The following is a 21,683-nucleotide window of genomic DNA, read 5'->3' as shown; positions in this document are numbered from 1 at the left end:
TTTCTCTTACTAAATACTCCCCATCTAGACCTCTGCGGTCCTCTGGCACCAACTTTCTGTGTGTAAAGTGTTTCGCTAAACAGATTGCCGGAGGCCGATCACTTTCTTCTGCTGGCTCCCTCTTGTGGAACAGCCTCCCCCTCCCTCTCCGTCTTGAGCAGGACTTCCTCAAGTTCTGGAAGCTCCTCAAGACTTTCCTCTTCACATCCTCCTTCCCTTTGTCCCTCCTCTGCTGATCTCACAGTCGCTGTGATTGGTGGCCAGGGCCCTATGAATCCCTCAGGGACCTGGCCTCCCATATCCAATTGCCCCAGCCGGTGTCTACCTTTCAGCACTTGCCTTGGCACCTAAAGCCCTCAATCCGGTAGGCTTGCACCTTCAACCCAATGCAGCCCCAGGCTGCATAGCACTTACCTCAGTATGCACTTCATCTGCTGCTCACCTCCGAGCATGGACATTCTAGCACTTACCCCTCCCCCACCCCCCCCTTTTCTCGCTGCACTTGCACATTCTGAATACTCACAAGGCATAGTAGGCTTGTCTTTATCTTCCACTGTATTCGTTGTTTTTCATTCCCATGTTCCCTCCCTGCTGCCCTGTGGGCGCTTTGAAACAGAATTGACTTACTGTATAAGCGCCTAACAAATGCACAATAAATAAATAGTAGCTAACCCTATGAGGATTAGAGGTCTTTGCATTCCCTGGGTCTTCTTTGTAAGATGCACAGGTGGGTTTGACAACACAGGAGGGTACCAGAGAGTATGAGCCCATCAGAGGGTAGCTGTATTGATTAAGATTAAGTTTATACAGTGAGCTGATAGTCTAAGCAATACAATGAGAATAACCAGAATAAGAATGTGTTTGAAAAAAAGCTTGGTGTCCAGCCTATCCTTGATCCACATTTGCTATGTGATACACCTCAACTCTTCCCTCTTATACTGAAGACACTGCTACCAGTCCACAATCTACATAAAATGGAGACTAGAACAGTAAGAATGTCTCATATTGATGATAGAAATATGCCAGACCCTCTGTTCTAACCCAATTGCAGAATAAAACTCAGGTCAGTCTAGCCCTAAACTCCCTTAACAGGACTCCTCACAAGAGCTCCAAGTCATGTCTACCTTTCCCACCTAACTTCTCAATCTACTAGCTCCCTTACACTACACATAGGGCCTCATTACGACCGTGGCGGTCCGGAAATAACGGTGGCGGTAAACCCGCCGCCACCGTTGTTTCCGGACCGCCTGATCCCGACCCCTGCAGGCGGGAGGTGATGTTCCCGCCAGGTCTGACCTGGCGGGTTTAACACCGCCCGCCTGCAGGCGGACGAGGAAACACCGGCAGCATTACAAGATGCTGCCGGTGTTTCCATGATCCCGATTCCCATTGAGTCCCATAGGACTCAATGGGAATGGGGATTTACACCATTCCGCCTCCGTGATTCCCGGTAAACCGGGGTTGTGATGCCCCGGTAATTCCGGGAATCACGGAGGCGGAATGGTAATACGAGTCCGGCGTTAACCAGGCGGTTTTACCGCCTCGGTTAACGCCGGACTCGTAATGAGGCCCATAGACTCCCCATGGTGATGAATCAAGGCTTTTTCTAAACTCATACAAATAACATATCTCTGACCCCCAGTGGCAGTGAAGAAAAACACATTTCAATTCCCGGGGAAAGGTTTCAGCCTCCCTCACAACTGAGTAACAGCACAGCCAAAATAGCACAGTGGTAGAATTATTACCTCCCATGTAACAACCTTTGTTCAATTCTCCAACAAACTTCTTGGGTAAATAGAATTTAAACTACAAAACTACAACGACTTGGCAATATAAAATACAAGCTTATTCAATAGAACAAGAGGAACACATAGATAAATACCTACTGACTACCTAGAAGGAGGAAACCCGATAAACTGGACAAAAGCCCTTATATAGTAAGGTTAATTGGAACTCTTAATTGACTGAACCAATACTCAAACTGACCAATGGGGTATGACCTACCCAGAGAGGCCTATGATGTAGGCACTGCTTCCACCAATGGGAAAGCCAGGCAGTTCAGCCAATCAGTAGTTGGCTAGTGGAGAAAGGACTTTATAAAAGGAGAGTGAGTTCAGTTGCAAGGTGTCTGTCAAAACCTCAATCCAGGCTGAAGGCACTAGGAAGATGAGGTCAACAAGGTCCAACAGTAGCTGAAGAATTCTTCCTACTGTTATAACTCGCTGCTGTTCAGAAGAGAAACAGATAAAGAGATCGAGCAGTCGGAAGAGGAGATCGCCCTCGACTCACCGGCTGTAAGGAGAGAACGAACAATTAGTACAAGGCAATTGACTCCGAAGACTGAGAAAGCCTTATTTGACAAGACCCACCTAATTGGCCAAGGAGGTGTTAACCAGTCGTGGGCGTAGTTGAAAGTCTTCCCGATACCATTCAACACTCTACAACAGATACCAAAGATCAATAAGGTTGCTAATACACAGATAGGCAAAACAACAGATAAAGGCAGAACCTTACCACTTTCTACACCATGTGGAATCCAGCGGTTAGAGACAGTTCCATCAGTTCTTCGGGTGAATGTTCCCTTAGGAAGACAACCCTGACGGCACGAGGACGCCTATAAAGTCCCAAAAAGCCTCAAACCTATTCCCGACGGCACGAGGACGCCTAAGGCACCTTCCGGCAAGCGTCTCTAGTCCTGGTGCCTTCTTTGCACTATGTACTATAGTATTCCAGTGCTGTCTGGGTCCAACAGCTGGTTACCAAAAGTGAGGCAGGTAGCAACCCAATAGACTTTCTGGGTTTGGCAACAGGCAGGCAGTGTAGATACAGGGGTTTAGGCTGCAGCAGTCCTTTAACTGTCCAATCACGGTAACGTGTGGGCAATGTAGGAACCAGGGGATGAGGCGTTAGCAGCCCGTCTAACTCTCTAGTTCTTTTTCCACTGATAGACAGATTAACGGAGGAGGGGCGGGAGAAGGAAGGGAAAAGCATGGAGCAAACAGAAAGAAAAAACGGGACTGGCAAAAATCAAGGAGTTCAAAAGACAACCAGCAGGTAGCAGCATAAGAAGGAAGGTTGATCAGCAAAACAGTAAGGCAAGAAGCAAGGACGGAATAAACAGGCAGCAGAGTTCGAAATCTGAATCAGGACAATGAAGGACGTGAATCGTAGCGGGAAACAAGGTCCATACTTCAATCAGAAGTGCTGTGTCAGTGTTCAGAAGCGTATCATGAAACAGTGCGTACGCGTTGACGCACACCGTGACCTGAGGCTTGGGTATGCCTCCTGAATGCGCAACGTCACCTGGCAAGCGTTCCCTGTCTCCATGACAACACGACTGTCGGTAGCTTGAAGAGCAGAAGAGGCGAAAAGTGGTGAGAAGGAAGCAGGCTGAGAAGTCTGAATGACCAAAGCCTAGTAAATGCCTATTGTAAGCTTGGTACCCTCGAGGACACGGAAAGGACCTAATCCTGCCATGAAGCTTTGGGGAGGGGACCAGAATAAGCTGCCATACATATAGGAGGTTGGGTAAATTGCTAGAATAGTACAATACTGGGTGAGGTATTGAGCAACCCCTGTGAAAGCAGAGAGGCCAAGAGCAAAGACTGGACTGTGTGTAACCAAGGCAAAAGCCTACCCAAGTGAACGTGATACTGATGGTATTAGAATAGGAATGGTCATATAAAGATTAGGTTGTGAACTTTCTGTTGGGTCGATCCTTTGGAGATTTGTTTATTGAGTGGGTAATCCAGAAAGCTAAGGGCTTGCTAAGATTAGGTTATGTAATGTTTAGTTGGCCACTCTGTTGGAGAGACTTTTCATCAATAGGCTAGGGTGCCTCGATAAGAGACAGAGGTCCTCATTATGAGTATGCCGGCCCAGTAACAACGGTGCCGGTAAGCTACCGGCACTATTGATACTGGACCGGCACACTCCGAGTTCTATGGACGGGTGCCGTCCCACCCGCCAGGTCTAACCTGGCGGGTGGAACGGCACCCGCCCGCAGACTTTAACCAAAGCACTGGCACCATTATTAATGGTGCCGGTGCTTCCATCCTCCCCATTCCCATTGAGTCCTATCGCACTCAGATGGGAATGGGGAGTGACATTTCCAGCACCTGGCTTCAGGGACCGCCGGGGCTGTAATGCCCCGGTTATTCCCTAAAGACAGGTGCCGGAAACAAAACAACTCCGGCGGCAGCCTACTGTTTTTACCGGCACGGCTACCGCCGGAGTTGTGAGGCCCAGAGACTGATAGAAGCATAGGTAAAACAACCATTACAGAGGCTGCACCTAAAGAGGACCCCACTTTATGTTGACCCATTTTGAACACTGCTTTATCATTTGTACTTCATTTCTCTAGAGTCCATAGGTCTTAATCCAACACTTAGCCGAGATAGGTGTTGAATAAAGGCCCTTTAGTCAGCCTACCACAGCAGGCATACTCGGATATTCAAAGCAAGGGTGGAGAACTGGCCTCTGCTGCTTTGGTCTGTATTCAAATCCTTTTATTCAGGGTTTTGAAATGGGACATGCAATGCTACAGTACAATGCTACAGTACAAATCAAATCATGCTATGCCATTGGTTCGATTCTGTTGCATGAATAGCATAGGAGAGAAAGAAACCCAAAACATGTGCAGAGCCAATATAGGAGGAACCACAAGCAATACATATCAACAACATTAAAGGGTAATAGAACTACATTCCACATTAATCACTTGCTGCAATTATTATTATTTCAGGATCAGACAGGAAACCACAAAAACAAATCATTCCGCCGCAGATATCAGCATGGGTGTTAAACCATACCACCCCCTACAGAAGAAGAAATGGTACAAAAGGGGCGAAGTGAGTGAACATGAGTTCCTTGGCCCGTACGTGGGGAGCCCAGACAACCCCAGTCTCAGTCACCCCCATTGAAGGCTACCCTGCACCCCAGAACGGAAGTATTCTAGGAGGTGTTCAGTAGACATAGGGCCCTCAACCGGGAGGGTTTGCGGGCAAGTGTAGTCCTCATTAAGACGTTTAATATATTCAAGGAAGCCACTCCATTTCCATGATAACTAATTGATCCCGTTAAGTGAATATGTCGCCTTTTCACAAATCCAAAGGCTCCACATTTTGCACATCACGTCGTCGGCTGTCGGAACTATTGCAAACTTCCATGGTGCTGCTATGCCGTTTCTTGCTACAATAAGCATTAACCTTAAAAGGGGCACCAAACATAGGCCTGCGTGAGACCGATGAGTGTCTAGATTGCCTAAGAGGTACGCCTCAGAGGTGCAGGGGACTCCAATCCATGTCACCCTCCGCTGGAAGTAAACCATCTCGGTCTAGTAGGGCTGGAGTTTAGGGCAATTCCACCAAATATGTAAAAAGGTACCAGACGCCCCCAACAGCCTCTCCAGCATAACCCTGTTCCACCACCCCCATGCGTGCCTCTCTATCCGGAGGGATGTACCCCTTTGAGATCATCTCATAGTTTTGCTATGCATATTGAGAGCTAACCGTGGAGCGGCAGCCCCCTCTCTAGATCCGAGTCCACTTCTTAGTAAGCTCCACAATGAGGGCTCTGTGCCATGCTGCAGTGTAGGACAGGAGTCCATCATTTAACCTTACGATTAGGCACCTGAATATTCCCCAAATGAGACATGATGAGCCTTTGTGGGAGAAGATTGTTTTTTCAAAAGCTTTTTGTGGTATGGTCGCTGCTGTCCTATTGTTGCCCTACAAGGCCCAAAGCCTGATTTGGAGGTAGTGGAAACACTCACTCTTGGGCCGATTGAAGGTCTCCTTGCAGGAGTGAATTATCTTATCTGACCCCTCTCAAAGGGACTCAATAGCTTGAAAGCCATGCTCCTGTATGCTGGATTGAAATTTGGGTTGAAGTGGATGGGTGTCACCCTACCCGGGTAGTAGGTCTGCCCCAGCCTCCTTGACACTGTCCCACACTTGCAAAGTGTTTTTGAAGGCGGGAGTTTGTACATTCCCAAAAGTCTTAAATTGTGTGGGATCCAGGGCATGTACCTAAGGGGTCTGTCTGTAATTGGTTACACCAAGAGTCGCCACCCTTTGGGGGAGTTGGGGTCAAACTAGTCCCCAAGGATTCTCAGTTGGGATTCTTGAAAATATCTGAGGACGTCTGGCACAGCCAGGCCTCCATTCCTTTCAGATTTTTATAGGGTTGTCAAGGCCACCCTTGGGGGACAGTTTTGCCAAATGCATGTTACAAGATCTTGCTGAAGTGTCCCTAATATTACCTGCAGCACTAATACCGGGCCTGAAACAGGTACAGTAACCTTGGAAGGATACTCATCTTTATTGAGGCAATCCTACCCACCATGGACAGGGTTCGTACACTACATTCCTGGAATCGGATTTAATACAATGAAGCAAAGCGGGGTAGTTGGCTAGAGAAGCGGGGGGTGGTATCTAATGCTTTGTGTGGCCCATCGGAAGGTTGAGATTTCCTTTATCTTCTCTAACCCTCCCAGTGAGCTATTCAGATTCAACGCATCGCATTTGTCCAAATATATTTTAAACCCCGAGACCTCTTGATATTTGTGCATTAGGTTAAGAATGTGCAGGCGAGAGGATTCAGGGTCTCAGACAGTCAGTAAGATATCATCTGCATAAAGAGCCAACTTGTTTGAGGCGACTGCGTACAGGATGCTGTGTATACGAGAGTCCAACCTAACCATGGCTATGAAAGGTTCAATCGACAGAGCAAATAACAGGGGGAGAGAGCGGGCAGCCCTGTCTGGTACCCCTAGGAAGCTGGAATCGCCCTGACAACCATTAATTGAAACCCTTGCTGAGGGGGGAAGAGTACAGGGTGAAGACACTCCTTGCAAAGTCCTCTCCCAGATCGAATTTGCCAAGTACTGACTGCAGTAAGGTCCATTCAACAAGGTCGAAGGCCTACTCTGCATCCAGGGCCAGGAGTACTGATTGCACCCTCCTCCTGTGTGGTATGTCTATGAGGCTAAAAATTCTCTGAATGTTGTCCGGGGTCTGCCTACCAGCGACGAAAACTGGACTGACCTATTCCCACCAAGACCGGCAGAACTCAGTCCAACTGGCTTGCCAAGACCTTTACATAGAGTTTTATATCTGTGTTGAGAACAGCAATGGGGCAGTATGATGAACACAGGTTATGGTCTTTCCCATCATTATGGATCAAAGAGATCCTAGCATACATCATGGAGCCTCTGATGTATGCTAGGATCTGGTGCCTAGCATAAGTGAGGCCCTGGTGCCACATTTGATTAAAAAGACTTGTAATAGAGGAGTCAGCTTTCCCGAGAATGTTTTATAAAAGGCTGACATAAACCCATCTAGCCAATGGGATTTGTTTGGCTTTAGCGATAGAATAGCCTGCAGTATCTCTTCCTTAGTTATTTCCCCATTTAACATCTGTCTCTGAGCATCTGAGGCGGATGGGAGCAGGCAGCGGGCCAGGAAAGAGCAAATCTTCTCTGGACCAGGGTTATACGAGGAGTAGAGAGTCTTCTAAAATGTCTCGAAGGCTCTCAACTTGTCAGCTTCAGATCGCACAGTCTCATCATCCGGCCCACTAACCTCCAGAATGCGGTTATGAGAAGTACTAGCCTTATGTTTCCATGGCACCAATCTACCAGCTTTATTACCATGCTCATAGTATAGTTGCTTAATTTTCATTAAGGTATATTCTGCCATGTTTCCCTCGATCGTATTAACCTGGTTACGTATATTCTAGAATTTCCGAAAGGCTATGCGAAGCCGGTGGGGTGATATCTTTCCTCCTGAACCATAAGGTCATCTAGGAGCAGACAGTGTTCTTCCCTTCTGATTTGGTTCAGGCCAATCCCCTTGGATATAAATCCCCCCCATCATATATGCCTTGAAGGCATCCCATCTGTCCCCCCTCTTCTGTATCTCCCTGTGCATTGTGTCTAAACAAATTATCAATCTCCTCCCTAATCTCCTTAAAACAGACAGGATCTCTGATAAGCGTGGGATTCAATCTCCATGGCTTAGGCCATGGCTCCTGAGGTTCTAGAGCCAAAGTGATTTTCACAGGGGTGTTATCCAAGAGGCTAATTGTGTCTATTGCTGAGGTCTCTGTGTGTGGGAGAATCCCGGAGCCCACCAAGATATAATCAGAGTAAATTCTATGGACATGCGAATAAAAGGTGTACTCCTTAATTCCCGGGTGTGCATGCCGCCAGGAGTCTGTCAAACCTGCCTCTGTCAATCCACTATGAAGACTCAGTGATGGTTGGGTCATGTCCCTACAGGAACCTTTACAGATATCCCAGTTAGGGTCAAAGGCTAAATTTACATCTCCTGGCAAAATTAAGGGACCATTAGAGAAAGCCATCAACTCCTTCAGGAATGAGCAACACAACTCGTTCTGTCCCATGTTGGGACTATATATAGGTGCTATGGTGAGCCGAACAGTTCCTCCAGGAATATATATATATACACACACATATATACACCTCCCTTATACAATTTTACTTTTTTTCGAAGCTGAATTGGAAATTTCTCCCATTCAGAATGCCAGTGCCCTTTTTCTTTTTTTGGGCAGTTGTGAAGAACTGATGGGGGAATCGCTTTGACTGAAGTCTTTTGTAGTATCCTCCATCAGCAAGCGCGTCTCCTGGAGGCATGCAACATCCACCTCCTTCGATCTAAATTCAGAAAGCAATTTTAACCTGTTTTGGAGGAGAATTAAGACCCCGCACATTATATGAAAGAACATTGAACTGTGATATCAGCGGTAAAAACAAAATCTGTTTATTGGGATACGCAGGGGCCCAGGGGCGGTTAAGCTACATTGCTGGTCAGAAGAATTTATCGCAGTTGTATCTGTAAGGAGCCTATTGAGCAAGTGAGAGTGGAAAATGTGCAACAAAAAAATTGTAAGAGAAACATAACAATTCAAGTAAAACAAGACTGGAACACTAGTTTGTTTATTTTAATTTCTTATACGCCCAAACCCAGAGGTATCATGGCATAGATTCCTTAAAGCTTGGCTAGTTACAGATTACATTAAAGCAAAGGAAAAACACTTGCATTCAAATATTTAAGTACTTGCATTGAAATATGTAATGCACAATATAGGAGTTGTCGCATAGAAGGACAGTCAGGAGCGTACTTGAAGTGGCCTAGTTGAATTGATCAAATAGCCATGTTTTGATCAACCTCTTGAAGCGCTGGTTTGAAGGTTCATTTCTAATGTAAATTGGTAGGGTGTTCCAGAGCTTTGGAGCAGCTACTGGAAAGCTGGACCCCCCTTCCGCCCTTTTACTCTTGAATCTCGGGACATTCAAATGTGTGCTGGATCTGGATCTTAGCAATCTAGTCAGTCTTTTTTGGGAGACACATTTGTTCAGGTAGGAGGGGGCAAAGTCTAGCTTGGATAGGCAGCCAATATACTTCTCTTCTGATATGGGAGATATGTTCATCCCTTTTTAGTCCGAAGGCTTCCCATAAGGCATTGTTCTGTAACAATTGTAGTTTGGCCAGGTTAGTTGTTGTGGTTCCTAAAAGATGGATGTTACAATAGTCCACTTTTGATAATATGAGGGCTCTAGCTAAGGTGAGGCAATTTTGTGGGGTGAGGAATTTTCAGCTGAGAGAAATGAGTTTAGTGGTATAGGCAGTAGAGGAGGATAGTGCGTTAATGTGTTTAACCATAGAGAGATTAGCATCTAAGTAGACTCCCAATGTTTTTACCTGTTTGAGGACTGGGATGGAAGTCCCATCAAAGGTGATGGTAGAGTAGTCGGAGTGTAAGGTTTTTATGTGGGCGGGGGAACCCACAATAAGGTTGCAAAACCATGGTGTGATATGGTGGCCAGATCCCATCTAACATGGCTGGTACCGCTCCTGGACCATTGTCCTCCCACCTATTGCCCCAGGGAGCGCCCCCCCAAAACCTTAAGTGAATAGCAAACAAGTCCTCTGTGTTCTTGCTTGTAAGGACTACAGCAACCGCTCTGAAGTGGGGGGCTGGGGCCTCACTGCCGAGCAGCCTCTCCTTGCCAGTGTCCTCCGCCATCTTCTATCACCAGAGTCTGCTGTGTCCATCAATATCTTCAGCCCAACAGCATGAGCCGTCTCCGCCGGCCTTGTGCACCATATCACTTTCTCCTCCCAGCTAAAAAGGAGACTAAAAGGGAAGGTCTATTTATACTTAACACTTTCTTGTGCAACTTGTCTGAGACTGTACGAAATACGGGCCTCTTTTGGAGAGTTAGAGTCACAATATCTTGGAAGGTCATGAGGGACTGTCTCTGGAAGGAGAGGACACCTATGCCTCTCGAGGCCCGGAGGATCTCTTCCTTCGTTGTGCACGAGTGGAATTTCATGATTATGCCCTGAGGCTGCGCCCAGGAGCCCTTGCGTATAGGACTCACTCTGTGAACCCTGTCGAGCACTATTCCATCCTTTCACACGTCGGGGATAGCAGAGTGAAACACCTGAAGCATCCACTTCCTGAGATCCGGCCTCTCCACCCCCTCCGCTGCACCACGGATTCTCAGGTTATACATTCTGTGCCTGTTTTCGAGGCCCTCAATTGTTGGCACACACAGAGCCATATTTAGCTTGTGTCCACTAGCTCCCCCTGAAGGAGAATAATGTCCTCCTAGAGGGATTGCACGGAGGATTCAGTATCTTCCAGCTTGGTATTCAGTTGCTTGGTGTCCTTAGACCCTTCAGAAATGCTTTTCCTAATCTCCTCCATGGCGTTTTGGAGTGACCATAGGCATTCTTGGAGGTTGTGTTTCATTAGTGCCTGAGTAGTAGCGGTGGAGGGGGGGAGGGGCAAGGTTGCGCAAGCGTGGAGGTATCCCCGGTTCAGGCGCCCTTCGATGCATTTACCTATGGGGTGGGTGGCCCGGGGTCCAAAGGGAGCTTACTGGTTTACTCTGCATGGAACTCTGTGCGAGGGCATTCGTCCCGGAACAGGCTCTGGTGAAAGAGGCCACAGGTCTTCCTCGTATAGCAGCAGGGCAAGACGCACCCCCCCCCCCACAGTGCCCACCAATGGGCCTCACAGTCGCTGCTACTAACTGTCTACTCACACGGGCCGTAGGTGGCCACCCGACAAGGCTCCGCTCTTCTGTGCTCCTTTCTATTTCATAGGGAGCCCGCCGCGGGCCTCCCACCTCACTACCAGCTGGAGAGCACAGAGCCGATCCTCACAGTGGACTCCCTAGCCCGGGGTCGCAGGGCATACTCTGCTGGACAGATGGGTTTTGGACAGCTGCCCGTTGCCTCAGGTGTGTAGCCTGTGCCCCTGTGCAGTGAGGGATGTCTGTTCCAGGGAGCTCACCACATGGGCCGCGATCCGGCCAGATGTCCGCTGCAGCCCTCCTCTGAATCTGCATCGACAGCGCTACAGCTTCTCCAGCCCCTCCAGCTCTGCATCACCCTGCAGGGGTCGGCAGGACGCTCTTCTTACAGGGGTACAGGCATTTCTTTCCCTGAGGCTGCTGGAGCTGTTTCAGCAGGTGGCCATTAAGGTCAACTTCTACCACGCTTCCCCACACATCCTTCTTCACAGGGACCAAAGATAAAGAAAATGCAAAAACAGAAAACTAATCTTCCATAAAGGACAACAAAAATCATCCAAAATAGTATAATATCCTGAGTTTACGAATAATTCCTGAAAAAATAGGCAGATCGTCACTTTGCGGTATTCTATCCTAATTTAGGAGGAAGGGGCCTAAACAACACAGATCCCTCAACAACCATGAAGCAAATTGTCTGCAAATGATTTTCAGACTGGAGGCAGATATATCTATTTATGGACGCTTCCTCATTCTGAAATGAAGTGATATTGCTCAGAGTGTGCTTGACTCTACTCAGTTGATTTGCATGAGTCTTAGAAGACCCTAGTGGATGGAAAGCCGATGATAACATTCTGTATTGAAGGGCATAGAACTACATTTCTACAATGGGGAATCACAGCAAATGATAGCTTGCTTACCTGTTTGCAAACAAAAAACACTGCAGTGTTCTTTTCTGCTACTATGAAGCTTTATTTTCCATTGGCAGGTGTGACAATTCACAAGGTGTCGTCACTTCTCCCCAAGAGGTAGCACTTTTCCATGAGGCTAGGGAAGGTATGGCCACTACTCAATAGTCTCTGTAAGGGTGGGTTAATGCAGGAGGACCTCATGGGGATGGACTCCCCCTCTGGGGCCAAGGACATTCACCCGGGGTACAGCTCAATGAATGATGGTCTAATATTGTTTCCATGCGATCTCGCCAGAATGAATCAGAAGTGGTCCAAATGCATCAATTTGGATATGTGGTGCATAATGTGGGTCTCCAACACTGTTGCATGCATTTTGCTATCAACATTTAGAAGTTACAGGTGCTGATGCAATCTGCTCTTCTTAAACAAAATGTCTTCATGTGGTAAGCGGTATCTATTGAGGGGAGGGAAACGGTGGGCTTTTCTACTTGCATTTTTATTTAAGACCCTCATTCTGTACACTAGAAATGTTCTTACTTTGACCGATAGGAAGAATGCTTCTAGGGGCAATGGACAGAAAGTGCGTCCTTTCTGTTTATGCTATACCCTCGGAATCCTGGCCTGGCAATGACTTTTTCGCCATGCCCAATAGTATCTCTTCTGTAGTTTCTGGCACTATACCTTCAAGCCCTAAACCCTCTCCTAGAAAGCAAGCAGTGCCTGGTTTTTCTGAAGCTGAGAGAGCTACAAAGAATGCCCCTCAGGTATAGGAGGAGGCATAAATGTGGTCTTCAATTTGGTCCCTGTAGAAGCACCTTTATCAACACACTCTTGGAATTTGTTTTAATCACATTTTCCTTGATCCCTTAACCACATGTGACTGATCAGGGCTTCCTGGGAAGGAAAGCACCGCAACCAGACACACTCGGAAAGAAGCAATGCTAATAGATGCAGACTGCTGTTAATTCTCTTTCAGAAGCATGAATGGAGAGGGTCTCTCTTTCCTTTTCATACAGCTGCCTCTGATCCAATGCTGGAATGTTCCCCTTCTTAAGAAAAACAACAGATGCTACTATATCGTTGACTTTTGTAGGTTATGGTCTTATTTTTAGTTTTATTTATTACACTGTCATGTAATTCATAAATAGAACTGTTTATTTTAGATTTGTTATGTAGCCCAATGCAACCTGGCGTAGGAACCCACCTCTCTTACTGAGCCACGATATTTATTTCCAATGTTTAAATGCTAGGTGGTCTGCCATCATAAAATGTTAGGGTGCCAAAGATGTCAGTTCAAGAAAATATTGGTCAAAATATTTGTCAACAGAACAATCAATGACTGCTCAGTAACATGAAGGATGAGGAGAAAAATTATAAGGTAGGGAGGATCGGAAAAATGTTAAATTGATATATATTGACTATCATTGATCACACAAATAATTTAATAACTAAATCAAAAATTGCATTCAGATGCATAAAAAGTCACATACTGCGCATTTCCAACAATATTCAAATGCCACTCTAAAAGGAGAGAAGTAGAGGGCCGCTGATGAGCTATAGAATTCATTGACGTGAGTTCTGAATGGATTTTTGGAAAAATATGGAACTTGCAATCGATAAGCAGCATATGGAGATGTGTGTCTGTAAGCTTGATTCCAAGTGTAATCTGGGGAATCGGCAAGTAGCTGCATGGATCATACCCATCTCCTTTCTCTGAACAAGACAAAGGTGATTTTGAACCTTTGATGAGAGAGAACATCCATTCATCAAGGTTTTGGAGGAAATGCTCCCCTACCAAGTAGCATTCATCCATAGAGATAAGGGCATCGCACTTCACTCAGAGGAGCTCTGTGAATCAAGGCCCTAAATAGATTGGAATGCATATTATGTTGTTGCTAAGAACATTGATAATTTAGTACTTTTAATAGGTGCAAGTCATATTGATGACATCTTATGGCAAACTGAGTAACAGTAATATTGCTACGTTCCAAATTGGGCAATTCTTTTTTTAATCAAATTTATGGTGTCTCTTGAAAGCATGAGGGAGCTAGCTAGGTTTCTAACATTTCTATGCATACCATGTATTTTCTCAGTAGAACATAGTCAGCAACACAGATTACTATCCATTGACTATGGGATGATAGGTACAAGACACCCTCCATGACACAAAATATATAGAAGTAATAGAATGCAATAAGTGTGTGTCCCCTCTTCACAGAAGAAATGTTGGAACTGAATACAAGGGACTACTAACAGTATTGCAAATGTTTAGTCAAGAAAGAGTGACATTGCAAATGGACTCTTGGATGACCTTCATTCCCCATCACTGTATATATATCCCAAAAATGTAAGCCAACCTGGGGACGCTACCCCCATGAGTGATAAAAGGAGAACTGTAATATCAAAGAATAATTTGTAACATTGTTGAACAGCTAAAAAGTAGATAAATGTGAATACATACCCAGCTCATTTGTAAATTCGTTGGATTCTTCTCCAGCAATGTTCTTTTCTAAACCTGGGAACTGCAGAGAAAGATTCAGAGGCTGTCGTTTATGCACTTGATGAGCAAGTTGGTTGAATAAAAAGGAGACACTTCCAAAACAAAACAAACTTCTCTATGGTGCAAACTCAAATGCCACTAACATCAAATCTAAAGCCCTTTCTGTTCTCTGTGTGCATTACAATTCAGAGACAACACACAGTACATAAGGGAAAGAAGTGGGAGGAGGTTAGGAAATTAGACATTTAGCAGACATTTCTAAGGCAGATAAGCAAAAGAAGGTTGGGAAAAGAATTTGTTTAAAAAAAATCAGAATAGTTATGGCAGCTAGAAGGCAATCTTAAAAAAGGGTTACAGCTTGGGTGGATTTAAAAAGTTAGAGGACCAGCTGACCAGTGAGAAAACTTGCCTTGAAGGGAGCTTCTCATGTGTAAATCAAAAAGCTGCAACTTCAAAGATCCATGCTGAACCTCAATGTCTCCAGAGTGGTGCTCTCCTCTGGGATGCAAAGAAATGCCTACTCACATGTGAACGAAAAGTACACATGCAGAGAAAACTCAGGGGCATTCAAAAAAGTAAAGTCCATCCACAGTTAAATCCATTATATGGCCATACTGTAAAAGGGAGATCTCTAGATTGCTGTCAAACACATTTGGCCCCTAACACAAGGCTTTGCCAACAGTGGTGCATTCTTTCATTCCACATTTGTGTATTGAATACATGGAACATTGTACAAGGTGTTGTGTCTTGTTCCTTGTCCTGCTGGCCACTATGAATGTGAGCTTGAATGAATGCCAGCTAACAGAATGCTGAAAGAGTGGATTTGGATGGAGTGTGTGAGTGAGAGAGATTGGCAGAGAGAAAGAGAGATGGGGAGATAGAGAGATGGGGTCAGGGCAATGCTACTTTGAGATTGTAACCTTAGAATGAAGTGTGAGGAGTCAGAAATGGAAAGCGGACACAAATTTGCCATGTTTTTGGTTAAAGACTTTTATTAACATAAAGCGGGTTGGGGAAATGCCTCTCTGACCCTGCTCCAAGAAGTCTTTTCCTACCTAAAACCAAAACTAAGGATCTGTCCATGTCAGGATGTCAAAATCAAACCTGTCCTTGTGTCCAAACTTTCTATCCTGCCCTCACACTACAAACCAAATTATAAGGTGAAAAGGGAAATGCCTTTAACCTGGTGATTGCAAAAAGAGTTCATAAAGGAAAAATAGAACAGCTCCAACATAAACATAAAAGAACCTTGGCTCCAGAGGGTGATTCCCTTCCATTGGGTTATTTCTAAATTAAAATGTTTCTCTAATACAAAAGTAGGCCAAGGTTAAAAAAAAAAAAGAAAAGATCTTATTCCAGGGGGATTCCCTTCTCCTGGATTTTGTCACACCAAAATTCACTAAGAGTAGCAAGCCTTGGTTCCAGAGGTGTATTCCCCTCCCAAGCATTCTTCCTTAAAGCCAATGATTCTTGGCCTAACAGTTATTTGCTTCTCTCTTGGCTCACAATAATAATATTAGTCACAAAGCTACTTAGTCTTGTAGTTCCTTCTTTCAAAAGTTCCTTCTTGTTCAGCAAATGTAGACCTTTCTTGGCACTTGCTGTAGATTTACAACTGCCTGGTATACTCCCCTGCCAGGACTTTCTATGCACTTGTAGCTGCCCGGTTTAATCACCTGCCAGGACTTCGTATATATCCATAGGTAACAGTTCCTCTTTTACTTGCACAATTGCATATATCTTCTTTGGTAATGGATATCAGGTTGTTTCAGCATTCACTCTGGGTTCCCCCCATATCTGCATTCTATACACTCATATGGCTGGGGATCACATTTGCAATATGCCTTCTTGGTATCCAAACAATCTCCTTAATGTCTCTGTTTCTGTGGCTTTAAAGTTTACATATTGTTTTGAAGCAGTTGGCAAAGGGCCCCGGGGTCCATACTTTGCTTGGGTTGACTCACTGGCTCTGTGTAGTGTCTTCGGGCCCATTGGCGTTTACTCTGCAAAGCTTTGCTGCCTGCTTTCCACTCTGGACTGCTTCCACTTAGTTCCCGTTTCTCTCGTAGCTTTGCTTCAGCACGCCTGCCTTCCTTCAGGTCCCGGGAGGTAAAACGCAGCTTTGTCCTGATGACAAATGCCCAGGAATATTCCATTGGTTACTGGCATCTCTGCGGCACGTCCTGCTTGCACAATGTTCCTTTGCCTCCTTGTTGGCAAGCCCCTTGGCTCAGCCACACCGGTTCGTGTTTCCAGGTTCCACATGCCTTGCGCAGAGGTGCAACGACTTCTCCCAAACAGCAGCCTCCTAGAGTTTGTTTTCAATCTTTAAATGTCCAGTGCACATGTGCACTCTGAAAACAGCTAGCACGCTCATTGAGTTTGAGGCTCCTTCTGCTCTGCATCGTTCCCTTCTTCCTCCTTGGCCCAGTACTTGGGTGTTTGTGGGAAATGGAGTCCATTGATGCTAACTGATGCAGATTACTTGGGAAATCACTTTCAATGGTTCCAAAGGATAAGCCAGTTCTATATGGGGGGGGGGGGGGGAGGTTAGAACTGGAAAAGGTTGTTTTGGAGCTTTTACTTTTTGGACCAGGTATGGATGTTTGGTCTAAAGGGTTTTGGGAAAAGGTTTCTCTATTTCCCTAAAGGGGGATGCATGGCAGTAGGCTATTGGGTATTGAGGGGTTTTCTTCAGGGGCAAATGGAGGATACCATTTCTCATCCAATGAAGCCAGGACATCTCCCCGGAGGCTGTCTCCTCTCATGGGATCCTCCCTCATATACCCGGCCCCAGAGTCAGCATTAGGTAGCAGCTGCAGTCCGCTGGCCACATGGGAGGAGGTTACCACAAAGGAATCCATGAAGAATCCATTGGATTCATCACAGACGCCCAATCTTTAATTTACAAGCTGAAGTCTCCTGTGCCATCTCTGCCCGATTCCTGTGTTACCAGATGCAATATTCTGGTGACCCATTGTTTCCAAAGGACCCTGAGGAGTGGTGTACAAGCTGTAAAAGGTGAAGACTGTTGGGCCGGGTAACCCACTGCCTGTGCCCGATTAGCTCTAGAAAGCTGTATTATCCACATGCCATAACTATCTAATACACGGTCTTATCAGTGGTCGAAATTGTTGAAAAAATTATCAACAACTCAGGGTCCCCAAGTGGATGAGCAAATTTCAGCCAATGATACCTGTAGGTATTTGCCCAACCATTTATTTTCATTAAATGTGCATCAATTCTGTATTTCAAAGCACACACTTGGTTTTGACACTGGAACAGTTTAGAAGGTTATTTTGACTGCTTCATTGAAATGCATTAGAAATGGGGGTTAAACATCCCTTTTTCACCTTTTGGAATTTCTATGGAGATATATGATCATTCAAAGTCCCTGTCCGGCATGCGGCTTTTGCAGAGATACCCCACCAGGTGTGCCACTTTGAGACCATTATTCTGTTCTTGGAGTCCGTAATCCTCCCAATGGGCATCCTATGTCTTTACTACATCCTTTTCCTCAGCAATGGGCATACTGTGGCAAATCAGTTTTCAGTGCTGTGTGATTCAATATCACAATTCTGTAGGCTCGTAACTCACAGGGACTGCCCGCGAGACCCAAACCCACACTGCGCTGCAGTATGCAAGATGTAGACTCAGAGATGCTTTCCACAACTTCTTTATTCGCTTTCCACCATCACACTGAACTACTTCACGTGCCCCGCTATGTCACATCCCGCCTCGCTACGTTACATCCCAACCCTGCTCCCCATGTCCCGGCCCCAACTACATTTTCTAGATGTTCTGATGCTACAAACCCCCCTCCCACAATTTAACTATCAACATCGGCTTGTTACCCCATTTCTTCAATGAGTCGCCTGGGCCTTATGCTTGCCCTTTGATGTCGTTCATACCTCACCTCTAAATGTCCTGACCTAGATGCAGGCACTGGGTCATCTTGCTCGGCCCAGTCGGAGTCCTCAAAATCACCATGATAGGACTGGTTCAAGGAATACAGAAACTCATGGTCACACCTTCTGGTCCTCCCTGGCTGGCCAGTTCCTCTCAATCCCTCACAACCCCTCACTTCATCAATTAACACCCTTACAGTGGAATGGCACAAAATCAAAGGATAAGCTACACAAGATCCATGATACCTAGCCACTATTGATCAATATAACCTGGAACCACCCCTCTAAGGTCTAGTAGTAAGCTACAATTGGACCTATTTAAATAAACCATAAGCAAGATATGCTAGTTGTAATCAGCATCATTCTATGCTAGCGAATATACATCGCTCTTAATTGGGCCGTGGTGCACCAAGATACCCGGTCTAGTCCTGATCTATACAATTCAAGACGGTGACGGACATAGTGGCTAAATGATAATAGAAGCTCCCTGTCTAAATCAAGCCCTAGCTTTCCAGTCATATCTTTAGCCATACTGAGCTATTCCACTTCAACCTTCAGAGGAGGTCACTATAATGAGAGTAGGTTATATCTACACCGAGAAGTGTAGATACTGTATTATGGTTCATCATACTGCGAGGTATTTAATAGAGCCACATCTAGGCAGCTCTATCAATGGCCGCAATGATCTGATGACATATATTTATGTATGTAAAGGGATTTATTACGTTTGTGGGCTATATACCAACATGGTATTATAGAAACTTCAACATTAAATTGTTTTACTTACGTTTTTTTTTAAGTATACAACTCGCCATACTGCATATGTATCTTATACATACAAAAGATGGCTTTCTACCCATCTAGACACCATTGCAATATGGCCGCCACGGATCAAACTATCTAGAGTCTCCACCCACTTCATAGATTTTCATCATCATAGCAACCATTGTAACACTGACCAGACACAGACACCACAGCAGAGCCAAACGCCAGAAGAAAAACACTCACGGTAATAGCAATTCTGATTTTTTATAATCCTTGTGCCCTAATTCAGCAACAGGCGACTTGTAGCTTTTCGCTACAGGGAATCATGTTCAATGGTGGGCGCTGCAATGATGAGGGGAGGCGAGTCATGCCAGTCTCTAATGTACCACCTACTGTTGATGGCGCAAGCATACGCCACATAGCCACATGATCATGTAATATACCAGGAATAACAATTTGGTATGAATAAAGACGCACCGCTTAACAAGGTGCGACCTGTACGCTCGAATTCGAGTAAACAGGAGCCATTATGGCACTTTACTTGTACATACCCCATAACTATCACCAAGGTTAGCTTAGCACTAAACAGCAACAAGGGAAAACCCATAGGAACATGCATACTATCGAATTAATGTAAAAGGTAAAACACAAGACAGAGACATTTTTAATTGCTCACCTCTAAGACACAGAGCCTTTGAGGACTAATCACATGCAGTTATTACATATTCATCAGAAGGCACCTGCCACATGGATACTAGCTACCACATGACATGGGGTAAGTTGTTTTCAAGTTCATTTCGAGCTACATGAATTAGACAACATTCGACAAACAAGGCACCAGGAGACTAAAAGTAGTTTCTTCAGTGTTTTTCAGATCCCTAATGAACACAAAGACGACTTGAGAAATCAGACAACTATAACCAAATCAACTGAGGCAAACTCAGGGACCCACCAATGGTCAGAAATTCAGGTGAACTCTCCACTAAGTCCATTCACGAAATGAAGAGGGGGGGACAAGTAAGTATGCATAAAAGGTAGCATTTAAACACCACCATATGTGTTTTTTACAGAGTACACACAGAACTGGGTCTAATTACAAGACTTTACTCTGCATAACCTAGCTACCCCCACGAACCAACTGAGGTAACAATCACCACTAGTTGGTCAAGAGATTTTACTTAATCTCCAACAGTAGATATAGCACTAATAACTATTGTTGTTTTTGTTTTCATCTACATCCTGTATTGTGATAGCAGTTACATGTACCATTGGAACACGAATTTGGAAGCTGACTTAATAGAGAATGATGTGAACCCGTAGGCGCTTTAAGACGAGGTAACAGTATCTGAGATGGATGGGGCGCATAAATTACTCTGACACCAATAATCAGATCGACTCCGGAAGTTGGCAAAACTTAGCTGTTTTAATATCAATTATCTAAAACAGGGAGTACAACGGGCATCAACTGATGCCGCACAAGCATTCTCTCAAAGCTTTTCATAAAAAACATTTCTTTTATAACAAAAACTCGTAATAGGTGATGTCATACTATGTGGCAAAATAAGGAAACCTAAACTGGGTTGTGGTAGGGTTAAAGGGAATATCTAAATATACTTTCTATGGGGGACTGGAATGGGATTGGGTCTCTATGGTCAGGTGGACATCTATGCCCACCCCTAGTGCAAGTCATCTTTAGCGTCATAAAAATACATGTTGCATTGGCTCGCAAAACTATAGGGCTCTTTGCTTTGTGGCCCTCTATGAATGGTTTGGCACGCTTGTACTCTTCTGGAATAGTCCACTTGTTAGCAGCACGCAGGTGCCTGTGGGTCGGCCTGGCCATGCCTCACCACCCAATTAGCCCCTCATCCATCATCACTCCTACTGTCTGCCATTCAATTAATCGTTTGAACTCGGCCTTGCAATCATTACTGTGCCTGAGAATAGAAGGGAGTGTGAGCATGATCTTATCTTCCGGTCTCGATGCAGCTCGCTCCAAAGTCTATTCTCATCTTGATCATGTGACAGGAGACCGTGGCTTTGAGCTCCTTCTTCGGATTTAATACTATTAAATGAATAAAACCTGGCACTTCTAGTGTTTTATCATGCACCTCAAACAGGAGCTTGTCTTGCTTCTCACATTCATTGTATCTCCTAAAAAAGATAACCAGGTTCTTGGCGGTCCCAACTCTTGACACTGGGCCAGATAACCTTTCTCGAAACTTTGCTCGGCATCAGCTGTTTTCTTGTACTGCGCCACACTTTCAGCCTTTCTGTTCATGGGGTCCTAGTTTGCTAAATTGTGTTGTGGAACATTCAGATTCTATACACACTTATATATAATGGCGGTACCGCCTGCAGTCTATTCACTAGGTATAGCCAGCCTTATGATTACTTAGTCTACTTGCATTTCAGCATCTGTACAGTTATAAAACGGTTAGCATCTTCTTCAGTGCTTTTTCGCATGTGCAATCTTCATTTTGCTCACAAAGTATTGCGCAATTCTTCACTTTGCCATGAGGGTCTATAAGGTC

The 21,683-nt window shown here is 45.1% G+C and overlaps 1 protein-coding gene across 2 annotated transcripts in view; it reads right to left on the bottom strand.

Annotated features, from left to right (window-relative positions):
* INPP1 (inositol polyphosphate-1-phosphatase) overlaps positions 1-21,683 on the bottom strand; it is a 306,706-nt gene that overhangs the window by 73,935 nt on the left and 211,088 nt on the right. For both annotated transcript variants that reach the window (XM_069615667.1, XM_069615666.1), the window contains exon 3: positions 14,438-14,498. In XM_069615667.1, coding sequence (XP_069471768.1) covers positions 14,438-14,498 — 61 coding nt within the window. The remainder of the gene's footprint in view (positions 1-14,437; positions 14,499-21,683) is intronic.

This window comes from Ambystoma mexicanum, chromosome 9 (assembly GCF_040938575.1).
Source record: "Ambystoma mexicanum isolate Mex_15411 chromosome 9, UKY_AmexF1_1, whole genome shotgun sequence".
Taxonomy (NCBI): Eukaryota; Metazoa; Chordata; class Amphibia; order Caudata; family Ambystomatidae; genus Ambystoma; species Ambystoma mexicanum.
Note: the sequence above shows the minus strand (reverse complement) of the source record. Positions and strands in the feature narration are given on the sequence as shown.